Raw genomic sequence first — 24,616 nt, forward strand, 5'->3', positions numbered from 1 at the left:
ATCCGGTCGGCGAGGCTCGATTTCGAGCCGACGAGATGGAAATGGCAGGCTGACTCTCGACCGCGTCATGTCATGCGGTTGCGGGGGAAAGTGCGCTTGTCGTGTCTCAGGTGTATCCGGCCGGAGTCGGTTGTTTCCTTAAGCCTGAGGTCGAGGGGAGGTCGCGACTCGCGTACATCATTCTCAATCGGGTCGAGGAGACGCTGGCTTACTACACTAAATGTTTCGAGACCGGTGTCCTTAAGTCCTACATAGAAGAAAAATAAGTAGCTGGAAAGGAGGTTGAGACGAAATACCTCGTTCCTTCTCCACGCGCCGCTCACTAAAATTCCACCGAATGCGGTAAAAAGAATTTTACTTTGACAAGGTGCGTGTCGATCTAATGTTTTCTAGGACGATGCGTCAAGAAAAAAGTTGAGAAATAGAATAAATCTATGACTTTTGCTTCATTATCATCCTTCGAATACTGTGTTTATAATTTGCGGATAATTTACATTGAATGAAAAGTGTAAAAGATGTAGTGTGTAATCTCGCACGGATAAAACGTGCCAAAAAACAAATTATTCGCACGAGACGCAAATAGTTCACGAGATAGAGAGTCGCGAAGAAAAATGATGCACCAACGGTGCAAAAAGCCAATTGTCACGCTTCGTTATCCATTTCTCTGTAACGATCACAACTTTATTACGAAAAGAAGAAAAAGATGCGAAATTGCTTCGAGAGGAAGAGGAGTTACTTTCGTTTGCGGTAAAGCCGAGCACGATGCGATATAACTATATTAATACTATAAAGATTATAATGAATGTTTTGATTTCTAAGAAGCTTCAAATAAAGTTTTCCACTTTATTGAATTTTTGCAATTTGTTTTGTCTACATTTTTTAATTTTTCCATTTTATACTGCAATATGAAATTTTTCTTTTATATTTTGATTATATATTTTACATTTTTTTTTCTATAACGTTGACTTTTAATGTGCAATAATTATTTTGTTTTAAATAATTAATTTTAATTACTTCTATCTTGTTTTAAATGATCAATTTTAATTACCTCAATCTTAATTACCTTTTTATATATGATCATAGATTTGTGAAACATTTTATAAGCAGGACAATTATTTTTCTCCTTCCGTGATGAGAGATGCGTGGCGCATAAAATGAATGAAAAAAATATCGTGAAAATTGACACTGCTGTGCCAATCACGGATGTGCAAGCGGATGAATAAAAGCCGTTCTTCGAGTATCAGAAAAGCGGAACTTCTCCAGCGTCGACTCATTTGTTGTCGTTTCATTATTAGAGAGTCGTAAAGTTTCGTGCCGAACGCGTCTAAATCCAGATACGCGATTCTCACGTTATCATTAGTTTCGAGAATTTCTCATGCGTCACTGGGTTACTAGATTTCCTAGCAGTGGGTCGACTTCCTAAAACATTATTAGACGCGCGTATCCTCGTATCGTCAATTCCACTTGCCATTTTGCATAACGACTCGATCAACTTTGCATACAATAAATATTTTGTTCTTCGGCAAAGCCGCAAGACCAATTTAAAATACCAATTTAAAATATCCCACATTTATGCATGCTTTAATTATAGCATTTAAGAAATATAATAAAAAATGTCTCATTTTTATATTCTTTGCTTAATAAATTAAGTCACTTGATTCAAACTTAGCGAGAATTTATCATACTTCATCTACTTTCTAATCTTCCATCATTACGCATTCAATCGTGCAATATTCAACTAGAGATAAGCTTCATTCATGAGATGCATTTCTACTTGGCAGATTGAATGAGCTACGATCTGCGACATATGCCGACTATGCATTATGAGGCATTGGTATCGCACGTGCACATACATATACTTACACACAATTACATATTGGTCTGAGACATGCCGGCTGGTATACCTTGAACTTAACCGAGCGCCGTGATTTTGAAACAATCAACGAGCGACCGTTACCTTTCCCATAACTTTCAACGTTCCACGGCCAGGGTCACCTTATCGCACGGAATGAGTATATATCTGCTACAACGAAATTTAATTGGTGCTCTCGTACTTAATTGCTCTCGGCGGCTGACTAATTGGTATCACAGGAGTATCGCGATACCCGAGTCCCTGCTTCTCCACGTTCTCTTCATTGGCCGGCATCGATCTCTCTTTCTGTTTCCCCTGCGGCATTTTTTCATGATTTCTAAGGAACTTTTATCGAAGCGCATTTCAATGTAGTAATTTTTTTGATGGTTTACTGCCGATTTTGAAATAAAAAAACGTATTGATAAAATATTTTAATGCAGTTCTATTTAATTTAATAATTTTTGTAATAAGAAGGAAACTTTAAATTAGACAGTAATCTTTAGAATTAATTACAATAAATATGAGTTTAAATAAAATAAATAAAATAAATAAAATAAATAAAATAAATAAAATAAATAAAATAAATAAAGTAAATAAAATTAATAAAATTAATAAAATTAATAAAATAAATTGCTTATTTATTATTTTCTCAGTTGTGCATAAAAACGTGAGACATTCGCTTTTCTTTAGATTGCACAGGCGTGATTTCTTGTTCATCACGCTTGAAGTTTTAAAGGACCCAGATCGCGTCAGGTGTGCGATTTTGCTCAAGGCGACATTCGCTCTCGCGTACCGGGGGATCTTGATCTTTTCCCGAGTGAAGTCGGGATCGAGAACGTCGTTACTGTGGAAAGGAGCAAGAAAAAGAGAAAGAGAGATAGATTTAAAGAAGAGGGAGATTTAATATAAAAGAGAGAAAGAGAAAGACAGAGACCAAAACGATCGCTCAACTCTCGACCTAGTTAAAAATAGGTGAGTGACCTCGTTCCAGGGATAATATCTCGTGTTCATCATCTGCCGATGAATTTTTCGGAGGTGGACCGAGAGACATCACCTGCAACAATTAATCGCCACCGATACACTATGAATTCCCGTAGAAAACACGTATGTTTTGTCTCTACATATTTCGATCTTTAAAATGCAATTTCCAGATGAAACTGAACGATCAGGTGGCAAGATAATTTGCATTGTAATCAGGAAAATAACGTAAAGGAATAAAAAAAATTATGGTTTATCGGTTCGGTATCTAAACTCTTCGCGTGCTACTTTTAACACAAAGAATTAATGAAGCCGAAGTAATAAGACATGAGTCATCAGTCGTTGCTAATAGAAGTTGTAAAATGCGATGATCAGATTCATCATTGATACACGCGACGCTTCGTGTACGTTTATTGAAACTACACGACCCGTTGAACTTAATCTTAGTATCTGGAACGGTCGCAGTGCTTTGCTGCGATTATTTGAATAAACGAAGAGAAATATGGAATAGTTGTAATAAGTAGTCGCTCTTCATGAGCCTTAGAAACATTCACATTCCGTGAATTGCGGCAAATGACCATTGTGGAATCTCACAGTTGACCAGAATTTCTTGATTAGCCGTCTCGAATCAACGTCAATGCACGGCACATACGTGGATTCCCGCATGCGCGACGGTCATTCGAGTCGCAGCACAACACTCTCGCAATAATCATAGGTGGGTAGTGGATGGGTGAAGTGGTGCGGCAAATCATACAAGACCCGCGTATATTTTTTTTTGTCGTCCTGGATGTCTATAGGTTTCCCTTATGTTGTAAGTTTCTCTCATCGAATCTGGTTCGGACTGTATTGGTGGGGCTCCCCTTCTGTCACCAGTTAATATCTTTTAAAGTAGGTCCATAGCGTGAGAACATGTCGACGCAGGAAGAGTGGGCGAAGAAATTCAAAGAAGATAAGCAATATATGGCAAAGGAATATGAGAATATATTAATTCGAGAATTTATATTAATTCTGTGTAAAGAATCCTGGGTATATGTATTGTGATAGAAATTCTCTCTTTTGTATTATATATTCCTGTTTCCTCTCTTCTTCTCTCGTGCTATTTTTTCCTCATGATTCGCGGCTTCTACTTCGCCGAAATAAACGGGTTGACGAGAGGAATGTCGATGAAAGGGGAGGAAGCCAGCGTGGGGAACTCCTGCGGCACTCGACACACTCGATGGAGCAAGAGAGAGAAAGGGGTGGGGGGTGACGAGAGAGGAGCAGCGAAAGGAGGGAGGCGAGAGAGAGCACGATGCGAATGCGGACCCCCGATGGCCTGCGAACCCACGAAGGTTCCCCACGTGCGATACTTTGGTATAAAAGCAAAGCAACCTCTTTTAGATGTAACACACGAGGCAGCATCGGCGCATCCTGGCGTGCCTGACTACGTACGAACGCGGCTGCACGTTGTTGGGGCACGAAGGAGCCAAGGAACATAACCGCACGTGAGGCACGCGACTGTAGGATACCTTCGACTTTGTTTGCACGAGACGCGTAGAACGCAGTGGAGTCGCACTCGGTGACCATGGCCAAGCATTTCGTGACGTTACTGTGGGTGTCGGCGGTATTGACCGCGACCCTGGCATTGCCGACCAGCGAGAAGGTCAGCGGAAGTGAGAACGATCTGATGACGAGCATATACGCCGACTGCCTGAAAAAGGAGTCCATCAACTGCATCAAGTACAAAGTATTTACCTTTGTCGACAAGATGCTGGCCGACAAGGAGGATATCACGCTGTCCGAGGGCATCACCGTTGTTAAGACGTCCAGCGTCGAGGGCGAGGGTGCGCCTAGGTTGGTTGTCGTTCCTTCTCATCGGTGAAAACAAACTCCGAGAATTACGTGATTAGAGAGATCTCAACGCGTTTATAAATCTTAAAAAATACTCATGCATTACATTTTTTGGCAGATCTATCGAATCCAGCGATTTCGATACGCTCTTATTCGATCGTCTTGGAAGGTTCCTAAGGACGCATTCCGTCAAAGTTGACCTCAAGGGCAGCGACATTTTAGGAGTGATCGAGTCTGCTGGGCGCAGTTTCGAAGACTTTAGCGATAACGCTGTTGAAAGCCGTGGAAAAAAGAGTGAGTATATTATAATATGAAATTTATGTACATTCTGAGATGGTGATGTAAGAAGATCAACTTACAAATGAGCTTGAATGTGATATCAAACCGGTTTGCAAGTCTCTAATTATGTTTTATTGTGTTTGTTACTCGCGAAGAAATTTCGTTACAGCGATTGCTCGCACTTGCTAAATAGAAGATTGTTTTGAAAATGAGACTAGCGTAACAATTGAGTGATTCTTAATCAAATTCAAGCAAATCAACCAAAGAGATAATGTTGTTTGCAGAATTAGAAAGTTTGCACTTTTTATAAATATCAGAATTTTTAATTTGAATTGTAGCCATTGTCATTGATTTATCATACAAGAAAAAAAATTATAATTTTATATATATAACATATTTATTCACTTATATATTATATATATTAATATAAATTATAATATTTTTATTTGAATCTTTCTGTTATCAACTTACATTTTGCTTTAAAAAAAAAAAATTTACATTATATGTAAAAACACAATAGTGAAGAGAAAAAGATCTAAATTACTCGCATATCGAAAAGATAATCACACGAGTTTATCGGGCCAACGTCAGCTGCGGTACGAGAGTCCTCGGCGTTCATCGCCGTCGTGTGAACACGCGACGATGATGATGAGGAAGCCAATACCGGTCGCAGACGTTGACCCACTGAAGAACTGGTTCCGCTTCCCCTTGAACCTCCTCGACCGAGGAGGATCGAGAGGAGTGCGCCGGGGATTGAAAGATTGGGAATAAAGAGACACGGATAAAGAGCGAGAGAGATAGAGAGAAAGAGCGAGAGAGAGAGAGAGAGAGAAAGAGAGAAATCCCACCGCACGAGATTTTTGACATACTTTCCATCTTGGTACTTCGCCTTGACCTTCGGCGCTATCCCACTTTAAAAGTACTCTACGCGTCTCCATATTTGGCTCGATGTGATTTACGGAGGACCATTATTATCGAATTTACAATGATTAATCTGCGCGTACGTTTTGTATTTTAGCATCTGTTTATCTACTTATGAATTGCTCTTACTGTTATTCGATGATTAATTTCGACACGGAAATAAAGCCAAATTAACATTTTATACAAATTAATTCAGGGGATTATATATCAAGTTATATATATATTTGTAAATGCAAATTCATAGATTATCTTGATACAGCTATTGTATTATGTTATATTAAAAAAAAAATTTTAATAGTTTTAATATTTTTTTATATTAATTTTATCAATATTGCATTAAATTTTAAAATTTTTAAATCATCTTTATTTTAGCGATATTACATGCGACGTGGTATTATTGCCTTCTAACTCAATTTGAGCGAACAGTTTCTTCTTATTCTTCTTAGTACCTTTATCAAGTACGTATAATTATAAGACAACTATAAAAGGAATTATTTATTAATTGTTTGATAAAATTATTTAATTTTTTAATTGTTTGATAAAAATATTCTTATCTTGATAATCACTAAATAGAATAATTGAGAAACTTCATAGAGCAAAACCGTATATTTAAACATGTGATGTCGTGATGTATTTAGATTCCCGTTCTCCATAGAAGTGTAAAGAGAGAATAATGATAACATTAACCTTTGCGGCCCGTATTCATATCCTACATTTAGCGATAAATGAATACGTGAATATATGCGTTTTATTTTACACAAAATCGAGAAAGTTTTAAACAGCTAATTTATAAGAATTGATTATAACATTATAATTAAAGAGTTTATCATATGTATATAAAATTCTTTTTTTATCAAAAGCACAATTTTAAACATTTATTATTCATTAACACAAATGCAAGTGAAATAACGCATCAATGTAATTTCAAATCACACTTATATACATGCAATAAAATCTTAATTATAAAAATTATATATTAAAAAGCTATTTAAAAAAAATATCGACGATCGAAATATACGAGAACATTCATCGCCGAATTTTATGTAAAAAAATGTTTAAAACGTTACAGAAAAGGCGCAGAAGATCTTAGGACCTCTGATGCTCGCCATAGCCTTGAAAGCGGCCGCTTTATTGCCGCTGGCCCTCGGTGCGATTGCCCTGATAGCTGGTAAGGCCCTGCTCATTGGCAAGATCGCCCTCGTGATCTCGGCCATCATCGGATTGAAGAAGCTCCTCGGCTCTCACCAAAAGCACGTGACCTACGAGGTAGTTTCGCATCCGCATCACAGCAGCAGTCACGTTGTCAGCCACGACGATGGCGGCCACGGCGGTGGTTACGGCGGTGGCGACTACGGTGGTGGATACGGTAGCAGCGGACACGGATGGGCCAGGAGTTTACCACAGGACGCCCATGAAATCGCTTATCGCGCCCACCAACCCCAGGCATAAGCTTGATCGATACCATAGAAAGTTTCTCTATCTCGTTTCTTGCATTTCTCTCTAACGATTCGATGTTCCCTTTCGTTCCACTTGCGTTCGCTTCACTCTCTTTTTCTCACTCATACATTTTCTTCATTATCTCCTTCCTCTCTTACTTACGCTACCGTCATGTACAGAAATATCTAGTCTATCTTAGATTCGAAGAAAAATTTCCGATACCCGCTTCCAGCTTTCTCGCGATACCTGCTATTTTGATTGTAAAATTATTGAGCTTGAAATCTCTCTGAATCTCTTTCTATTCTTCTTTTTTTTACGTTTTTATAATCTTCTACATTTTGATTCTCTTCCTTTTCTTCCTATTTGCTTTATTTGTTCACAACGGTCGATTTATTCTGCGGCCAGTCACCAGTACCTCTGGAAAATGCTCATTGTTTTATGTATGTATATTAACGCGAACTCGTTATTTATTCGTTATATTTTATATTAATATTTATTTCATGTTCGATTGTGTGCCTTTATTATGACATTTCCTGTTTTCTTTTATAATAAAAAGACGACAAATAGAAGCCTCTCAAGTCTTGTCCCAGTAAAAGAGACTTCAATGCCTGCAAGCTCCGTCGATGAAAATCCAATGTTTCCTTCGACTCTCGTAAGAGTGGCCACCATCCGTGACCGAGTACTTCTATTTATACAACACACTGCACTTGCACTCGTAATCGTAAGACGTAAATGTAAGACCGTGAAATACGCTCTATTGAGTACGAAACAGCGATCGCGCACCGGATGCGGCCATGTACCACATTTTCCGTACATAAATAGATACGTAATGGAAATAAAATAAAGCTCACGAGCATGAGCGAAAGTAGTCGAGGAGCGCACAGCACGGCCGCTTTATTATTCAGAAATGCGAACTATCGTATAATATATACGAGATTGTGAGTAATTTATACGATTTACGGTATATACGGAAATATTTTATGTCTTGGAGCTCTCTTCACATTCCTCACATAGTCACATTCTTTCGTTTTATTATTATTATTAGGTATTTAGGGAATCTCAAAATAATTTCTTTGGTCGAGAACTCGAACTAATATATTAAATCTAAATTAAATCTACATTATTTTACATATTATATATTAGTTAAATATACATATATATTAGATAAATATATATATATATATATATATATATATATATATATATATATAAAGAAGAGAAAATTTTTATTTTTATAAAAGGAGTTTATTTAAATACTAAAAACTAATTTTTAAGACCTCTTTAAAATTATAGATATATATTTCTCTTTAATATTTCTCTTCTATATATATAAAAAAAAAAAATACTATTAAAATATGTACAGCGAATAAAGCGAATTAATATCATATTAATTCGTATTGTATTAATATCAGAAATATTTATTTCCGTATCACAAATACCACTTACACGATTGACTATTAGTTTTACGGAGATAATAATTAAAATATTTGAAAATATTCAGGATAAAATTTTCCCCGCGAGAGATAATACGCCATAATCTACTTAAATACTTGATAATGTATATCTTAACCCAGTGATTGCCCCTCTCCAAGAGCGGACGTACGCGTAGCTAGGATACGACTGGTGGTAACCTGCATACCGCGAGTTTCCGTTCCTATCTAAGAAGCAGCTCTAAAGGAAGAAAGAGGAGGTACAATAACGACAATTTCATTGGCCGAGTAGCCACGCGTATCGAGCCGACGAGAAAATCGCCGGTCGTACAAAATGGAATTCAAGCCCGATGGTTCCGCGAACCGGAAACGACAAACGTCCCGGACACACGGGTTTTATTAGCCGCGTGCGACGCACGCAGGTGATCCATCTCCGCGAGATTATCGCTTTCGCCTTGCCATGCCGCGGGGGGATCATTTTCACGGCACGTACGCGTACGAGAAATCGGTAACGCGACATTATATGCAGCTGCAAATAAGTTCCGGCAGCACCGCAGTCGCATGGATCCGCGAGAACACGGGGTGAGGGGGAGATTGAGGGGGCAAGAGAGGCGCGCTACGAAGAGATTAAGAAGAGGACCGACTTCCCTTCCTCTGTATCCGTTAATCGGTCGCGATACTTTCTTGGACATTCGCGTGCAGCTCAAAGAAAACGTCACGCACCGGCAATGGCTTCGAGACACGGTGTTAACGAAGGCGAAGGGGATAATAACGTAATCAAGCCAACTATGTTTTAATGAAGTGAGAGACAACAGGATATTTAGCTTTTTTGTTTGCGTCTTGTTTTGAAACGTGAGAGTCCCCGTTTCGTTTCTCTTCTTCTGGAAAGACGTTTAATTCGTTAAATGGTCTGCACGCAATGGCATTTTCACTTGGTATGACCTAGTTAAAAGCGCGTCCGCTGGCGAATATCGAATTGAACAGGATGAAAAGTCAAGGCACAAGGGATACTAGGAATGAAGCATCATTGAATTAGAAGCATCGGTGAATTAAATGATTAATTGGACACAGAAATTGTGTGCCTAACGCGTGTAACGGTATACGTTAATTCGCCGATTCATCGTTTCTCCTTTTTCGATGACACGAGCGTAGAGGAAAACATTTGTTCGATCTTTCATAGAAAAGTGGAACATACATTGTCACATTAATTATAATAGCCAAAGTAAACGTTTCAAGAAATCCCAAATTTAATGTCAGAGGCATAACTGTGTACTCAATACTTGATGAGAAATGCAGTTATGTATCCAATCGTACATATGTGATGATGATAATTCTGTATCACAGTAGTAACTCTTAAACTATCTTGATTGACATTCGAAAAGATTTTTTTGCCACCTTCCAAAGTCATATTTAGAACTGTTTTATATACGTGAAGCTTATCCTGAATATCGTATTCTGATATAATCACGAAATTTGATGTAAATAATTAAGGCAGCCTAGAAAGTAACAGCTGGAACAACGGATCTTCAGCTCGCGAACTCTCGCCACTTAACGAATGAACGATTTTACAGTATCGTAAATACAATATAAATCTGAGTATGTGTAAGCTCGTGCCAATAACACACTTTATATTTTATTGCGTTTCCTGTTATCAAATATATCAATGACCGTTGATGTTGGTTCGAAGGCGCTTTCTACATACGACGCGTTGCCTCGAGATTTTTCCTTGACACGCGAAAATCTCACGGCGTTTCCGCGACATGGTGGCGTATTGTTCTCCGGCGCGCCTTTCATTTTCAATCTTATCCGAATCGGAGCAACCGGCGAGAAATTAGAATCGCGAACGGCGGGAGCATCGAACCGCATCGTCGACCGGTGCGTACATGGTCGGTCTACGCACCCACGCGCAAAACGGAACAACGATATGGACGAAATGCGGTTACACCGGTCGAATTAAATCCGTATAAGGTATAAGCATTAAGGGGGACGAGGACAGCGAGATCGCGAGACGCCCGTGTAAGAGCGACAAAACTCGATCGGATGCGCTGCTGGTGGGAGATAAAATGTCTCGGGGGGAGTGCCGCGATTATGACGCGTTCCGCGGAGGTGAATTCTGCGCTCTCTACTTTCGTCCCCCGGGTGGTTGTCTAGGTGCAAAGCGACCGCTCTCAAATCAATGGTATGAAAATAGTCGCGATGGTGGTGTACATACACCGGCGTCGACCAAGTGGGGGGAATATCGCACAGTACGGCGGTATACCTGGCTAGATATATAGAGCTAGGGCAGGACTTCCGTTACGTACAGTCTACTTAGAGTGCTCATAGCTATACACTCGCGGTAATACGCAGCGTGTTAAATTAATCAGAAGCCGGCAGCCGCGTGCGGACGCAAGGACCTTCTCGAGGAACAAGCGAAGGACGAGAAGTTTGATTTTCTCGTATCAAGTGGAAGGTACAGTGTCTTGATTGAAGCTTGCGTAGTTTGAACCTTTGGTGATTGCATTAAGTGATGGATTTTTATAGACGTTTTGTGATAAAAATGTACATGAAAAAATTTCTATAAAGACATTTTAGAGTTACTTCACAAATAGACGAAGAAAAATGTACAAATAATATAATTTTAAAGAATTATTTTATACTGGGTAGAAAATATTTGGAAAAGTCATTAATTGTAAATGGCATAAATATTTTTAACAATTTAAAAAATTTGAAATTTTTTTAAGTTTATCAAATTAAAAATTAATTTTTAATAATAATTTTTAATAACATAAACTTCTTCAATTTGAAATTTAAAACACATTTGATATTCGCTTATTAAATAAATTCGCTTGTTAAAGAAATCAAGCATTTGCTTGATTATTTATTAACTGATTAATTTATCAATCTTTTACACTATTATTGAAGCGAATAGAAACAAATTATTAATAAATTTATTATTTTAGTCAATAAATATTTCTTATCAAATTAATTACTTTTCACAGATATTTACTTGAAAAAAATGAAACAATTTGCACACTATTACGTATGTCTGGCTGTACTGGTGACGACGGTCTTTGCGAGATCGGCCGAAATTAATCCCACATCCAATTCCATTAATGAACAACAGACGGCGAGATCAAGTGGCATTGGCGTATTTGGAGACTTACGTTACGTTTATCAAGTGTACAAAGAATGTGCCGGCGTGGAACTGAGTCCTTGTCTAAAGTTAAAGCTCTTATCAGCCATGGATAGAATCTCGCGAAACGTACAATTGAATGTAGCCGATGGCGTTACTCTGGTTCACGATGAATCAGCTGCCAATGAATCCGAGCCAGAAAAATCTCTGCAAGAAATTGAAGCCAGTTTACCGCGAGCGTTAGACGACAAGGAAGATGCTCTTAACGGAATGATTTTCGACAAGATTGTCCAATTCTTTCAAAGTCACACTCTCAAACTTAAATTACCAAACGTGGAGGAATTCCAACGTAGCCTTACAGAAGAAGGTAAGAATATCAGCATTATTAATAAACAATATCATTAATTGGCGAATATAAATAAATAATAATTAGATATTTAATAAATTTTTTGAAATGTTATTGTTTTGATTTATCTCATTGTTAGATTTTCTTTCTTGCTCTATTTGTATAACATATATATGTTAAATAGAAGTGAAACTCAACTCTTTCATTGTGATAAGATTAATTTAAATTATTCATAAAACTTTGTTATTTTATATTTTGTCAAATACTTTCGTTAAACATAATCATGTCATGTTTTTAGGTCGCAAGAAGAAGAATAAAATGAATCTTCTCGCTATTCCTCTGTTAATTGGCGGTACATTAGTACCTTTAGCTCTTGGCGCTCTCTCACTGTTGGCTGGCAAAGCGCTGATAGTGAGCAAGCTTGCGCTAGTACTTGCTGCTATCATCGGATTAAAGAAACTTGTGTCAGGCGGCCACGACCACGGACACGAAGTCGTTCAAGTTGGAGGAGGACACGGATCGAGCGGATGGGGAAGATCTGGTCACGATCTCGCCTATTCCGCGTACAAACCATCATCAACCTAGGAAAAGAAAAATTCTACGAACAGTCATCGTGGCATCTCTTAAATCTCATCTCTCTCTCTCTCTCTCTCTCTCTCTCTCTCTCTTTCTTTCTCTTATCCCTCGCGAAATATTCTCTTCTCTCTTTCTCTCGCGCCTAACTTTTATTTATTTTCACCCTGTGAATAATTCGATCTCTCCTTACTATATTCTCCTGTTGCGTTCGCTTTATGATCATCGCAGACACGAGAACGCTTCTACACGGATCATCATCTCAGTATTTATTGTATAGCGATACGCTCATCGCGTCACATGTGTGAACACAATATGTATATTTATAAATACGCAAATAAATTAAGATTATAATTATCGAGCGATCGTATATTATTTCCTCATCTTATTCCGCATTAATTAAATCTTCTGTTTTATGAATGAAATTTAAACGGCCTGTGCGTATGCATAATTAATTATTTCGATATCTCACCGCTTGCTAACCCTTTGCGATTATAATCTCAAATTTCAGCATTCGCGCGCTGAAATTCCATCGTCGTATCTTCGTTCATTGCGAGATGCTTAAAATTCGGGTGAAACTAACGGAAGTCACCGATACGCTAAAATCGTAGAGAGAGGCAAAGAGAGAGGCAATGGGCCGAGAGAAACAGAACGAGCGCGAATGAGAAGGATGCGAGATAATACGGCGGGGATGAAACGTGCAAAAGAATTGGAGCCTGACCGACTGATGGCCCGTCGATTCGAGGACTTGATCGAAAGTAAGGTTCAAGGAGAGATGTGCGAATTGAAAATGGAGGGGTGCGCGAAAATCAGAGACGAGTTTGTGAGACAGAGAAATGCTTTTACATAGACATAGATTCCAGTTTGTGTCTATTTGGACGACAATTTAACGTCCCGATGCGGACGACATGAATGGACATAAGTCTTCGAACGTCCGGTTATCTCTCCGAGAAAAATGGAGAGAGATCATCGATCTCGTGGCGAGCGACAGTGTATTGGTACATAGAGAGAGAGAGAAAACGGCATCACCTACATACAAGAAACGCACGAATGAAATCTGAACGTGTTCGCGCCTTACCTTACGCACTTGTTTGATCCGTTCGGCGACGGTTGTGTGCGTATTCGAGCCTGCCATCACACGCATGCGAACGCGAGAGAGTTTCTGCGTGTACGTAGGACGGACGTACACGCGGGGACCAGTCGGTGGACACACACTTCGGGAAGTAAACCAGGCCGAGCAGACCGATCGGGCCAGTCAGCATCCACGCGGAGTCTTTTCAAGGTGCGCCTAACACTCTCTACCGTACCGGAGAAAAAGTCGATGCCTGATCCTCCCCCTCCCCTCCCCTCCTCCAACCCCCAGTCGTCGTCGTACCCGCGGGTCTCTCTTCCTCTTCGTCTCTTTCTCTCTACGTTTGATCTCGCCAATCGACCTCTCCGTCCAGATCTGAAACTTCGTTGATCTTCAAGAACGCATCTCTGGTCAGGTGGTACCGTTGGCAAAGCCCTTCTACATTCAAGTTCCGAAAGTCACCTCGATGAATCGAGATCCCAAATTCTTCGCCTTCTTTTCTTCGTCTTCTTGAACACGATTAAATGAAAGATATCTCGATGATATTGTGTTTATGCATTTTCGGAGAATATACTTGAACATTTAAGAGTACATACGTCGCTGTCAATTTTCACTTTATCTCATTATTCGCGCCGTGATATTCCGTGATAGAAATTGCAGTCGTAATTGTACAGTAACGTAAAATAGGCTGAAGAGCGAACCGTGAGTATCCTCATATGTAGGCCGTCACGCGGGAATTAGCACTGAGTTTACATTAAGCACAAATTTATTCACGTGAAAGTACTAATATCGCTACTTTCTTCGGTGGCGCGTAAACAATTTAGAACAGTGCGTAGACGATACCCGTATTTACGGTATCGCGACTAATACAAGATAGATATTAACCATTTAAAATTTAAACTACCTGTTCCTCTCATCATTTGCGAGTCCTGGCGAATGTATCATTTCGATGACTCGTTTCATTCATCTCTGCAGCTTCATTGTTTTTTTCTTAATTTTCATCTCATCTTCCTTAAATGGGCCGTATGCAGAGAGAAGTTAATTGCTAGGCAAAAAGGAGTAGAATCACGTGAGCGTGGACGAAAAGAGAGGAGGTGAGAAAGAAAGGTGAGAACTTTCGTTTCGTTCATTCACACGTGCTTCCAGCGCAAGGTGCAAAATTTCTTTTCTCTCTTTCTCCTCCGTACTCCATTTCGTACTACTTACAATGATGCAGAAAAAAGCAAGATAGATCGCGGGTTTTACCGACCCGCATAAAAACATATAACAACTATGCATAATAGCTATGCAAAATCATATACCTGCATATTATGTTTCGTTAATTATTGAAGAGAAGAGGATCTACATCCAATGATGTAGATAATCGATAAATATAAAGACAGAAACAAATTTCGACAATCGTAACTTTCTTCCTCCGTCGCTTTTTTACTTCGATCGCTTCGCTATAAGCGTCAACAAAGCGATCAACGCACAGATGAAGCAAGGAAATAGAGATGGTGGGACGTGGTGAGAAGCAACACGGGGAGAACGAGCAGAACGAGCAGGAGATCGAGAACTCTCAGGTATGAAGGCTTCACTTCGTGGGGGCCTTGACCTGACCTCGATCTTCGGACGAGTTCACTCTCGCCGCGGCGTCGACGAGAGGAAAGTGTTCCATCAGCAGGAGCGCGCGTGGCTACCACCCGGCTCAATGTACCGCCGGATTAGCGTCTTAGTTTGCGATGCTGTGTATTTATACGATTCGATTTGCCGTGTATATATATATATATATATATATATATATATATATATATATGTGTGTGTGTGTGTGTGTGTGTGTGTGTGTGTGTGTGTGTGTGTGTGTGTGTGTGTGTGTGTGTGTGTGTAATACATATACGAAGGGACGGCAAAACTTTCAGATTCTCGCTCGCTTGCCTGTAAGTGAGACACGTGGACGCCGACGCGTCTGTAATATAAAATCTGATGAGCGAATAGAACGCGTGATACACTGAGAAAAAAACATTGCGGAAACAAAGTGAAAGTTTCTCGAGATCTCTTGTATATTATACATCACAAGAGAATCAAAGATAGTTGAGAAAAGGAAAACAACAGTATTATATATATAGAGTATTAAAATATATAAACGTGTAAAATATATTACAATAATTTACGAAATCTTTGTTAATTTTTGTATTTAAATTTTTTGTATAAAATTTTTATCAATTAAAAAAAAAGAAATACACATTAAATATTAATATTCAAGATATTAAGACATACAAAAAATTCAAAATTTTTAATATGTTACATGGATAGCAAAAATACTTTAAAGATTTCTAAAAAAACTTTACTCTTTTAATCAAGTAGCTTCGAAAGTTTTCTACTATTTTAATATTCATTACATTGCTTTGACGTCACATACCATTCATTTGACTACTTTGTCGCGTGTTAAAATACCGTTGCGTTTCCGCAAATTTTTCGTTAAGACGCGTGAGAACGTAATCTGGACGGATGCAGAGATTCGGTTGGCCATCTTCGGGCCCTCACAAGAGGATAGCGCGGAGAAAGTCAGTCGCGCATCTTTTCCTCGCGCATGGATACATCGGCGGAGGATAATAAAATATTTTTGGGTATGTCTTCTTCATTTTTTCATCTTTTTCTTTTCTAGGCAAGAAATCTTCACGGGTCACGATGACGCGGAGAAGAGGGCAGGACGCGGCTTCGTACTCCTGAAAGAAGTCTGGCTTAGGCCCAACTCACATACATAATCGTCGTCGACACCACATCGATGCGTCCACGCACATTCCATGTGAAAAACCGTTAAACGTTCCGCGTGACAGCCACTGGAATACATTAATTTCAAAGACTATTGACTATAGTTGTAGTATTGGTCAGCGCCGGCACCATAAGAAGAAGATGAATTTAATTCGCGTTTCTAGCTTTTAGAATAAATATGAATGGGACAGAAAGCGATGAGAAAATTAGTAGTGAACAAGAGGAATGAAGAATCGATAGGAATACAGTATCACGAGATACTTAATCCAAAAGTAACTGTTATTAGCCGAAATCGGGACGCATTATATGGCGAGAATATATGGTGGTTTAAAATTATACTAAAAAATGCGACCCCAATAACGCGAGGACTCCAAGGAAGCTTTAATGAGCAGACGAGCAATGATAGAAATGTCGCGATTTCATATAATAATAAATCGTGCTGATTGATAGCAATCAAGCAAGTGTTTAAACCATCGCTTGCTCGTATAACATTATGAGCACGTTGGAAAGTTGGAGGCGTATAAACGAAGCTATACGCGATAGAAGTATCCTATGTAACACACCTTGTCGAAAGCGAAATCATAAGCCAACTTATTCCAAGTGCTTGGTCAAATAAAACGCGTCGTTTCTCTCTATCAGTGCGATATGAGATTCTTCGTTGATTTTTTAAAGCATATTTCCGGGATAAATTACTTATAACTTGCAATGTATTTATAATGCATACTCGTGTAAGAGGAAAAGAGAGAGAGAGAGAGAGAAGGAGAGAAATACACAATTGAATAATAAAAATAAATGTCGCGACACAGTCTCTTATCTTGTCCTAGAAACTAATTATGACAAGTGACTCAATTGAACAAGTCATTTCAAGAATCACTTTGGAGAGACGCCAAATAATATATGCTACCGCAGATAATTCATCTTTAATGCATAAGCATTGCACATGTGTCCCTCTTTGAAAGTTCTGACAAGTAGGCAGTTTCTGTCACAGCTGCTGTATCTTCACCGATATATTTAACATGTAAAAAAGAGACAATATCTAAATCCTTTTACGAGAGCAGTTTCGCGACGATTTTCCAGATTATTTATGCACGAAATCATTAAATCAAAAATTGCAAGATGGTGCGATGCACCTGGTGCATGATAACACACCGACTGTACAAGATTCGCGTTATTATCTCTGCTTTTGATCTGAATTTTTAAAGAACACTTCCATTCCACCTTTTATCGTTTGGTATCGGTACTTTTGGAGTTTTTGACCCGTCGAAATGTCTCTCTCAATTCGATCGTGCTTCGATCTTGTCCGGAGGAAGAGGCCAGTGGTGCGTAGGCACACATCATCTTTCTCTCGTTTTTTTTTCTCTCTTTCTCTCTCCTTTCTTTCTCGTTTTCTCCCTCTCGCATTCTCGCGCGCGCGCATGTGTGCGTTTTTACGCATACGCACAGGGCGGGTTTGTCGGGAGCCAACACACCCGTTGTGTACACAAACGACTTAAGTAAGTAAGCACACACAGGCAGAGGAGAGGAGAACCAATGGAGAAAGATCGGTGGTGTGCAGGCGCGTCAACGAGAGACGCACACGACATGAACGGAATGACCGCCTGAAGGAGAACCAATAGCTCGTATGGATTGTAAACCTGGCAGGGGCCACCCGGTGGGGGCCATCAAAATTTCAAAAACGTACGCGGGCCCCTTTCGCGATGAGGATAAAAGGCAGCAATCGTGATTCTTTCGGGCAGTGTCGATACGATCGCCGTACTCGTTCGAGCGTTAACGTGCAAGAAGACGGAAAAGAGAGACGAGAGAGTAGAAGCGAAGGAGAGGAAGTGAAGGAGAGCAGTTTCGACAAGTTGGAATAATCGGTTCGATTTCATCGGTCTTCTTTGATCCGGAACAATCATCAACGTCAACATGTACAAATTCGTAATCATCGGCGCACTCTTTGCGGTATCCACTCTCGCTGCACCGGCGTCGCAGGACGCGGCAGCATCACCGCCGCCAACCATCCTCGAGGAAGCCCTCGACGTGTACGCTTCTTGTGCCGGGGAATCGAGCATCCCGGTGTGTCTCAAGCTCAAGGCCCTTCGCTACGTCGACCGAGTCGTTCGCTCGACTGACATCGAGATCGTCGACGGATTCAAGATCGTGCAGACCGAGGAGGCTAAAAACAGGTAAGGGACAGCGAGGATTCGCTCGGGATAGTGATCGTTACATTTGACGGTGATCGAGCATTAAAACGAGGATAGTCGACATCGAGTGAAATTGAGACGTGAGGAACGCGGCAGGTGACTCGTGTGGTGAACGCGTGCAATCCTATTTAAAGTATTGTATTATACTTTTTTATACTATGCCGAAGTGTATGAGATCATATGTACGTAGAATATTAGACAAAGAGATTGTTGCACGATTCAATTGGATTATTTAACTCCTTTATAAAATTCAATAATTTTGAAATTTTGCTTCGTTTGAAGTATAATTAAAATGAGAGACAATTCATAAATTTACCATCCAAATGATAAATTATTTGAAATTAACTTTCTTCAATCTCTCATTTTATTACTTCAATCATGAATGCTGCTTTACACTCTGCAAACAACTTAAATGTCCAGTTATAAAATTAGCATAGAAAGTTGTTAACGAACATCGGAGGATATTTCGAAACGCTCATGTAAATGATAAGCGCACATTTCTTTTTTTTTCAGCCGGGCTGACAATGCAAGGTCACTTAATGACATTGAAAATACCTTACCAGCTGAGACCGAAGCCAAAGAAGCTGCAATCGATCAGGCTCTCGTCGACAGAGCTGCTAAGTTTTTATCTACACACACTGTTGAATTGAGCTTCCCGGAAGACGTTGCCCGTTCCTTTGACGAAGGTAAAATTAAATTGGATTAAAAGAAAAAAAATATATATATATATATATTTTTATTTATTTTTAACAATATGTTACAAATAAAAAAATTTATATATGTTTTAAATATATAAGAAAATATTTTTAAACTTTAAACTATAAGATTCCATCATATCATATACTTTTGATAAACTAAAATACGGATATATTATTTCAATATCAAAGATGAATGAAATTTGAAAATGCACTTTATAAAAAAAATTATGCGCGCGTTATTTAAAAAAATAATCAGAAAATTTATATTTTGGAATTTTGTTCATGTTTCAGCTCGTGGTAAGAAGAAGAAGATCGTTAAATCCCTATTGCCCATCCTTCTTCTCCTGAAACTTAAGGCTGCTGCCCTTATCCCGATTGCCCTTGGTGCTTTGGCTTTGATCGCTGTTAAGGCTCTCATCATCGGCAAGATTGCTCTCGTCATCAGCTTGATCATCGCTCTGCAGAAATTGCTCGCTTACAAGAGCCAAAGTTACGAGGTGGTCGCTCATCCCGTCCACGATTACGGACACGAGGTGCACCACGATCATCATGGCTGGGCGAGATCGGCGGCCGGCTCTGACCTCGCGTACAACGCGTACAAACCCGCTGAATAGCCCAGTGTCATGTACAACTTCACTCTACCTTCTAACTTTCTACCTTCATTCGCCAAAGTGATCGCCCTTAACCCGGCGATCACATCTGAGGGAGGCGTGGCTCAGCTTCTCAGGAATCCGCTCGACAAGCTCAACTCGACAACACGGACACTTGTCGACGCAACAACGACTAGATCGAACGCAATTCTACGTTGACAGGCAAATTACGACTGTTAAAGGACGATTAGCAAGATTTTTTGTGCGGACTGTATTTTTAACCGTACGTGACTCGACGACTCGACAATGCCCAAGCCGACAATCGAATAGAGACGCACGCTATCAATCGCCATAGATGAAAGTTCGACGTACATTACGGTGATTTTACGACGGCACTCATCATTTTATCAAACATGACGGAAGACGGCATCCAAGAGATTATGAGAATCTCGAGATTATAGAAATAGTGGAACCTGACTGAATGATAGAAATCACGCCTCCTCGATCACACACTCGTGCGGTATCCTTTCAGGGTCATCCGTGTTTATCGCACGCGGAATGAACTCGTAGTCAGTACTCGCGCGGGACCACCAGATTTAATCCAATGATTATTTATATATCGATCACCCCGTTGAGATCATCATGTGTAACTTATCATATTATTTATAAATAAATTGTAATTTTTGTATAATATTAAAAAATTATTTTGTTGATTTTATTCTTCCCTTATCTTCCATTCCACATTGAGAATATCCTTTATTACTAAAAAATATTAATTTTATCTAATATATTTTATATAATATATATATAATATTTATATAAAACTATTATTATAAAAATATAAAGTATTAATGTAAAAATCATATAAAATACGTAGTATATTTATAATATAAAAAAATCCGAAATGCCCGAGAAAGGAAAAGAAAAAGAGAAGATAAGATTTGCAGACATTATTTTACAATATAGTTGAAGAAAGGATTTTAAAGCTAAACAGCATTTAAAATCAGCAGCCTGTATCTTAGCAAAACTATTTAATATTATGCCAAAAATGATCAATTTCTTATCCCTCCAAAAATGTTGTATATCTTTAGATTTTTCATTTGTGTCCTAGATTCAGGATACAAATTCAATAATTATATTCGTGCTACATTCGTGCTCTCTCAATTTTCCTTGTCCAGCAGAGAAGCTTTTGTCTCATCAATCTGACGATATAACGATCTTTCAGAAGCTCCATTCTTCGACTGGCGGAAATTACTCCGCTCCTCGGTGCATCTGGTGTATCGACCAAGCGTTATGCGCACGAAGTACGAACCCGAGTATACTTTCGCTGCTTGTAAAATCTTCCGAGTGAAACCAATTGTTCTGTCGTGTGTGAACGCCCCCTTGTCGTCTATATAGGAGAGCGGCCACAGGTGCAGAATGAACAGTATTTTACGGGACCTTCATTGCTCTGTGTCTTTTGCGCGCGATAGAAACAGGGTTCCCTGTTGATCCTAAAACAGTAAAAAAAAATAATGTTATGATAAAAATGTTAGAAATATTTTAGAAACTAATGTAAATTGTGAGTGGTTTTCTAAAACCGCATGTCACTTTATCACTTAATATCGACGATTTTTTGTGCCTGCCACTTCGAAACGGAATAACATCAATTGTGCTATGCTTTATCTGCATATATTCTTTTTCCAATTTATTTCAAGCTCTTTTTTATCAACTTTCTCCCCAATGTTTCATTTAATCTGAATATATATCTTGTATACACGAGAGATCGGTTAACTATGTCGAGGATGAAAAGCAAATTTCTCTATCTATGCCTGCTTGTTCTCGTGTCAACGAGTTTTACAGTGATTATGGAGCCCAGAGAGCACATCACTTTGGACAATGAACATTCCTATAGTTTCAATGAAGCCTTGGGAATATGTCTGTCGAAGAAGGAACACGGCACATTCGAATGCGTAAATCGTGGTATTTTAAGTGCTTTACAATCCTGGCACGATAAGGACACCTTGGAGTTTGGAAAAATGCGACTGGACCGAGCGGAAGGTTACAGCAGAGACTTTTTGGATTTAGATTACGATCCGAAGGATTTTGGAAATATTATCAAGGCAGCTACCAGATTGATGGAACGTCGAAATATCAAGTGGAATCTCGATAATTTATATCCAGGATTGCAGATGCGCGTCGGACCAATGTTAAATAGAGATGGAATACTGGAATTTGTTCTCAACGAAAGAGCTGCTTCGTATAACGACAGGCAGACTAGCGGTCCAGGTGAATTATAATATGTTAAATATTTACCAAATTTAAATTAATCATTTCAATAGTTCAGTTAAACAAGTTCTTTTTGACATTGTTTAGACATTTTATGTTAAAAAATTATTCAACTTTATTAACTTGAAAAGAATTTATTTTATTATTTTATTTTATTTTATTTTTATTATTATTTTATTTTAATTATTAATTTTTACTATTATTTATTTTATTTTAATTTATTTTATTATAATATAATTTGTTCTAAATGCATAATTATTATTTTTTTTTTTTTTTTGCTTTTTCGTAAAATTTATTTTTTGCAAGACATAAAGACAAATAAAGCAAATTTTTGGAAATATATATTTTTATTTTGTTTTAATTTATTTTTTTAATATTTTTTGCGTACGTATAATGTCTTACATTCTAACTTAATTACGTAAGTAATTTAAGAGAGTTACGTATTAGTATTACAGATTATTTTACAAAAGAATTACATAAAATAGAATGCAAAATGCTTGCTTTAAAAAATTGTAGCTTGTTACATGCAGAATTACCTCTCTTGTTACCTTAGCACAGAATCAAACCTTACGCTCAGGTTCTTGTCCTGGATAAGCTGTTACGTGTGCCCAACTGGTTTCAAGAACGTCCTCCAGTAGGCAGCACGGCCAAGGCTACGGCAACTGGTTGTAAATTCAAGGACAATTTCTATCATTTCAGGAAGACAGTTAACCAGACACATATTACTGCCATTTCTCTTGGGTTTCAAATTCAACTTGGCATCTCTAATTCCACTTATGTTTGGCTTCCTGCTGATTGTGACCAAGAAGGCCCTGTTATTGACAAAAGTGGCGCTGTTCCTAAGTGGTCTTTTAGGATGGAATACACTCTTTTCCGGAACACCTGCAGCGTCTTATCCGGCAAACGCGTTCAATGACTTCCATGCTTACGGACATGGAATACCGGCAGGTGTTTACTCCCATTATGAGGATCATTATCCGCAGCGGCCTTACAAAACGCTACAAGACTATACACCTTATGATCAGCATGTCATTAGAGAAGTCGTCAATGTTTATGAAGGAAATAATGACTCGGGACAAACTAGACAAAATGCAAAGAATTTTGTTTGGACTCAAAACGATTAATTAATCGTACAATTTAATAATATGTACTGACAAAATACAATAAAATTTAAATAAATTATTAATGTTTAGAAAAATCAGGATTAAGTTGTTTTAGATCTAGATCTAGATCTAGTATTGTCTTAATATTTTATTTAATTATTTTAAAATATAAGAAATGTTATATCAATTTTTATGTTATTTGTAAAAATAAATTGTTGAAAATTTAGATTTCTTAATATAATATTTTTTTTTTATGACAATACGATTAATTTAAGCATCGTTTCATTTATAGTATTCATACATGTTATATAAGTTAATATTAGATAATAATAAATAAAAATTATTAATAATTTTATTAATAATTTTATTAATAATTTCATAAAGTTAAGTGTCTCAAAATCAATATGTTTTTTTAAATAATTAAACAATATTATAAAATAAGAAATACGACTAATTTTTTGAATAAAAGAAAGAATAATTGTCATTTTTTTTAAATATTATTATACTGCTTTTACATCTCATTACATGCATTAATTATATAATATATATAATTATAATATAATTATAACATATAATTAAATATAAAACTTATTAAAACTTATTAAAACTCTTATTAAATTTAGATTTATATTTAGATTATAACACAAACATAGTGTAATATTTTTTAATTTTATTTTCTTACAAATATTTAATTTATTTTATTTATGACGAAACTAAACTACATCGCATAATATCACACTTAACTTCTATACTTTAACTAAAAATCATATTTTTATGTTATACATATTCTTACATCAGATAGCTTTTATTAGTATAATGCATAGTCTCTTGAAACAAATAGCGAGAAAGAGAATGTATTTGATTATTCCAACAGAACACTCACAATACAATCTCTTTTTTACTTGCATTGTGCAATGATCTTTATTACGTATTCACTATCGATTTCAAGTACCCGTCTATCTGTCGATTATCAAGGATTGTCATTGGGATCTAGCGTTTTCACTTAGTGATGCTATTAGTCTCCATTATTTCATTATCCTTTCCTTCGGTCGTCTAACTGTACAGGTAATTTTCTTTTCCTCTATCGATCTTACCTTACCTTACGCACCATCCGCATGAGCGGTAATGATTACATCCGGGAAACGCATTTGCTCGTAAAGGAAAATACTACCGTGTCTTTACGGTCA

At 37.9% G+C, this 24,616-nt stretch overlaps 4 protein-coding genes across 4 annotated transcripts in view; 3 read left to right on the forward strand and 1 right to left on the reverse strand.

Annotated features, from left to right (window-relative positions):
- Positions 1–1,008: 1,008 nt before the first annotated feature.
- LOC126856369 (sodium-coupled monocarboxylate transporter 1) overlaps positions 1,009–24,616 on the reverse strand; it is a 216,006-nt gene continuing 192,398 nt past the window's right edge. The window contains exon 6 of the transcript XR_007688356.1: positions 1,009–1,020. The gene's annotated coding sequence lies outside the window, so the exon portion shown is untranslated. The remainder of the gene's footprint in view (positions 1,021–24,616) is intronic.
- On the forward strand, positions 4,223–7,866 carry LOC126856399 (uncharacterized). The gene is made up of 3 exons (XM_050604864.1): positions 4,223–4,663; positions 4,779–4,954; positions 6,930–7,866. The coding sequence occupies exons 1-3, from the start codon at positions 4,395–4,397 to the stop codon at positions 7,307–7,309; spliced, it is 825 nt and encodes a 274-aa protein (XP_050460821.1). The 5' UTR covers positions 4,223–4,394; the 3' UTR covers positions 7,310–7,866.
- LOC126856423 (uncharacterized) lies at positions 11,046–20,759 on the forward strand. The gene is made up of 6 exons (XM_050604892.1): positions 11,046–11,179; positions 11,709–12,209; positions 12,487–12,770; positions 18,469–18,752; positions 19,284–19,456; positions 19,760–20,759. Exons 2-6 carry the CDS (start codon positions 11,726–11,728, stop codon positions 20,080–20,082), a joined length of 1,548 nt encoding a protein of 515 aa, XP_050460849.1. The 5' UTR covers positions 11,046–11,179; positions 11,709–11,725; the 3' UTR covers positions 20,083–20,759.
- On the forward strand, positions 21,533–23,641 carry LOC126856394 (uncharacterized). The gene is made up of 2 exons (XM_050604857.1): positions 21,533–22,326; positions 23,026–23,641. Exons 1-2 carry the CDS (start codon positions 21,834–21,836, stop codon positions 23,448–23,450), a joined length of 918 nt encoding a protein of 305 aa, XP_050460814.1. The 5' UTR covers positions 21,533–21,833; the 3' UTR covers positions 23,451–23,641.

The sequence above is a fragment of the Cataglyphis hispanica genome, chromosome 18, assembly GCF_021464435.1.
Source record: "Cataglyphis hispanica isolate Lineage 1 chromosome 18, ULB_Chis1_1.0, whole genome shotgun sequence".
NCBI classification, from domain to species: Eukaryota; Metazoa; Arthropoda; class Insecta; order Hymenoptera; family Formicidae; genus Cataglyphis; species Cataglyphis hispanica.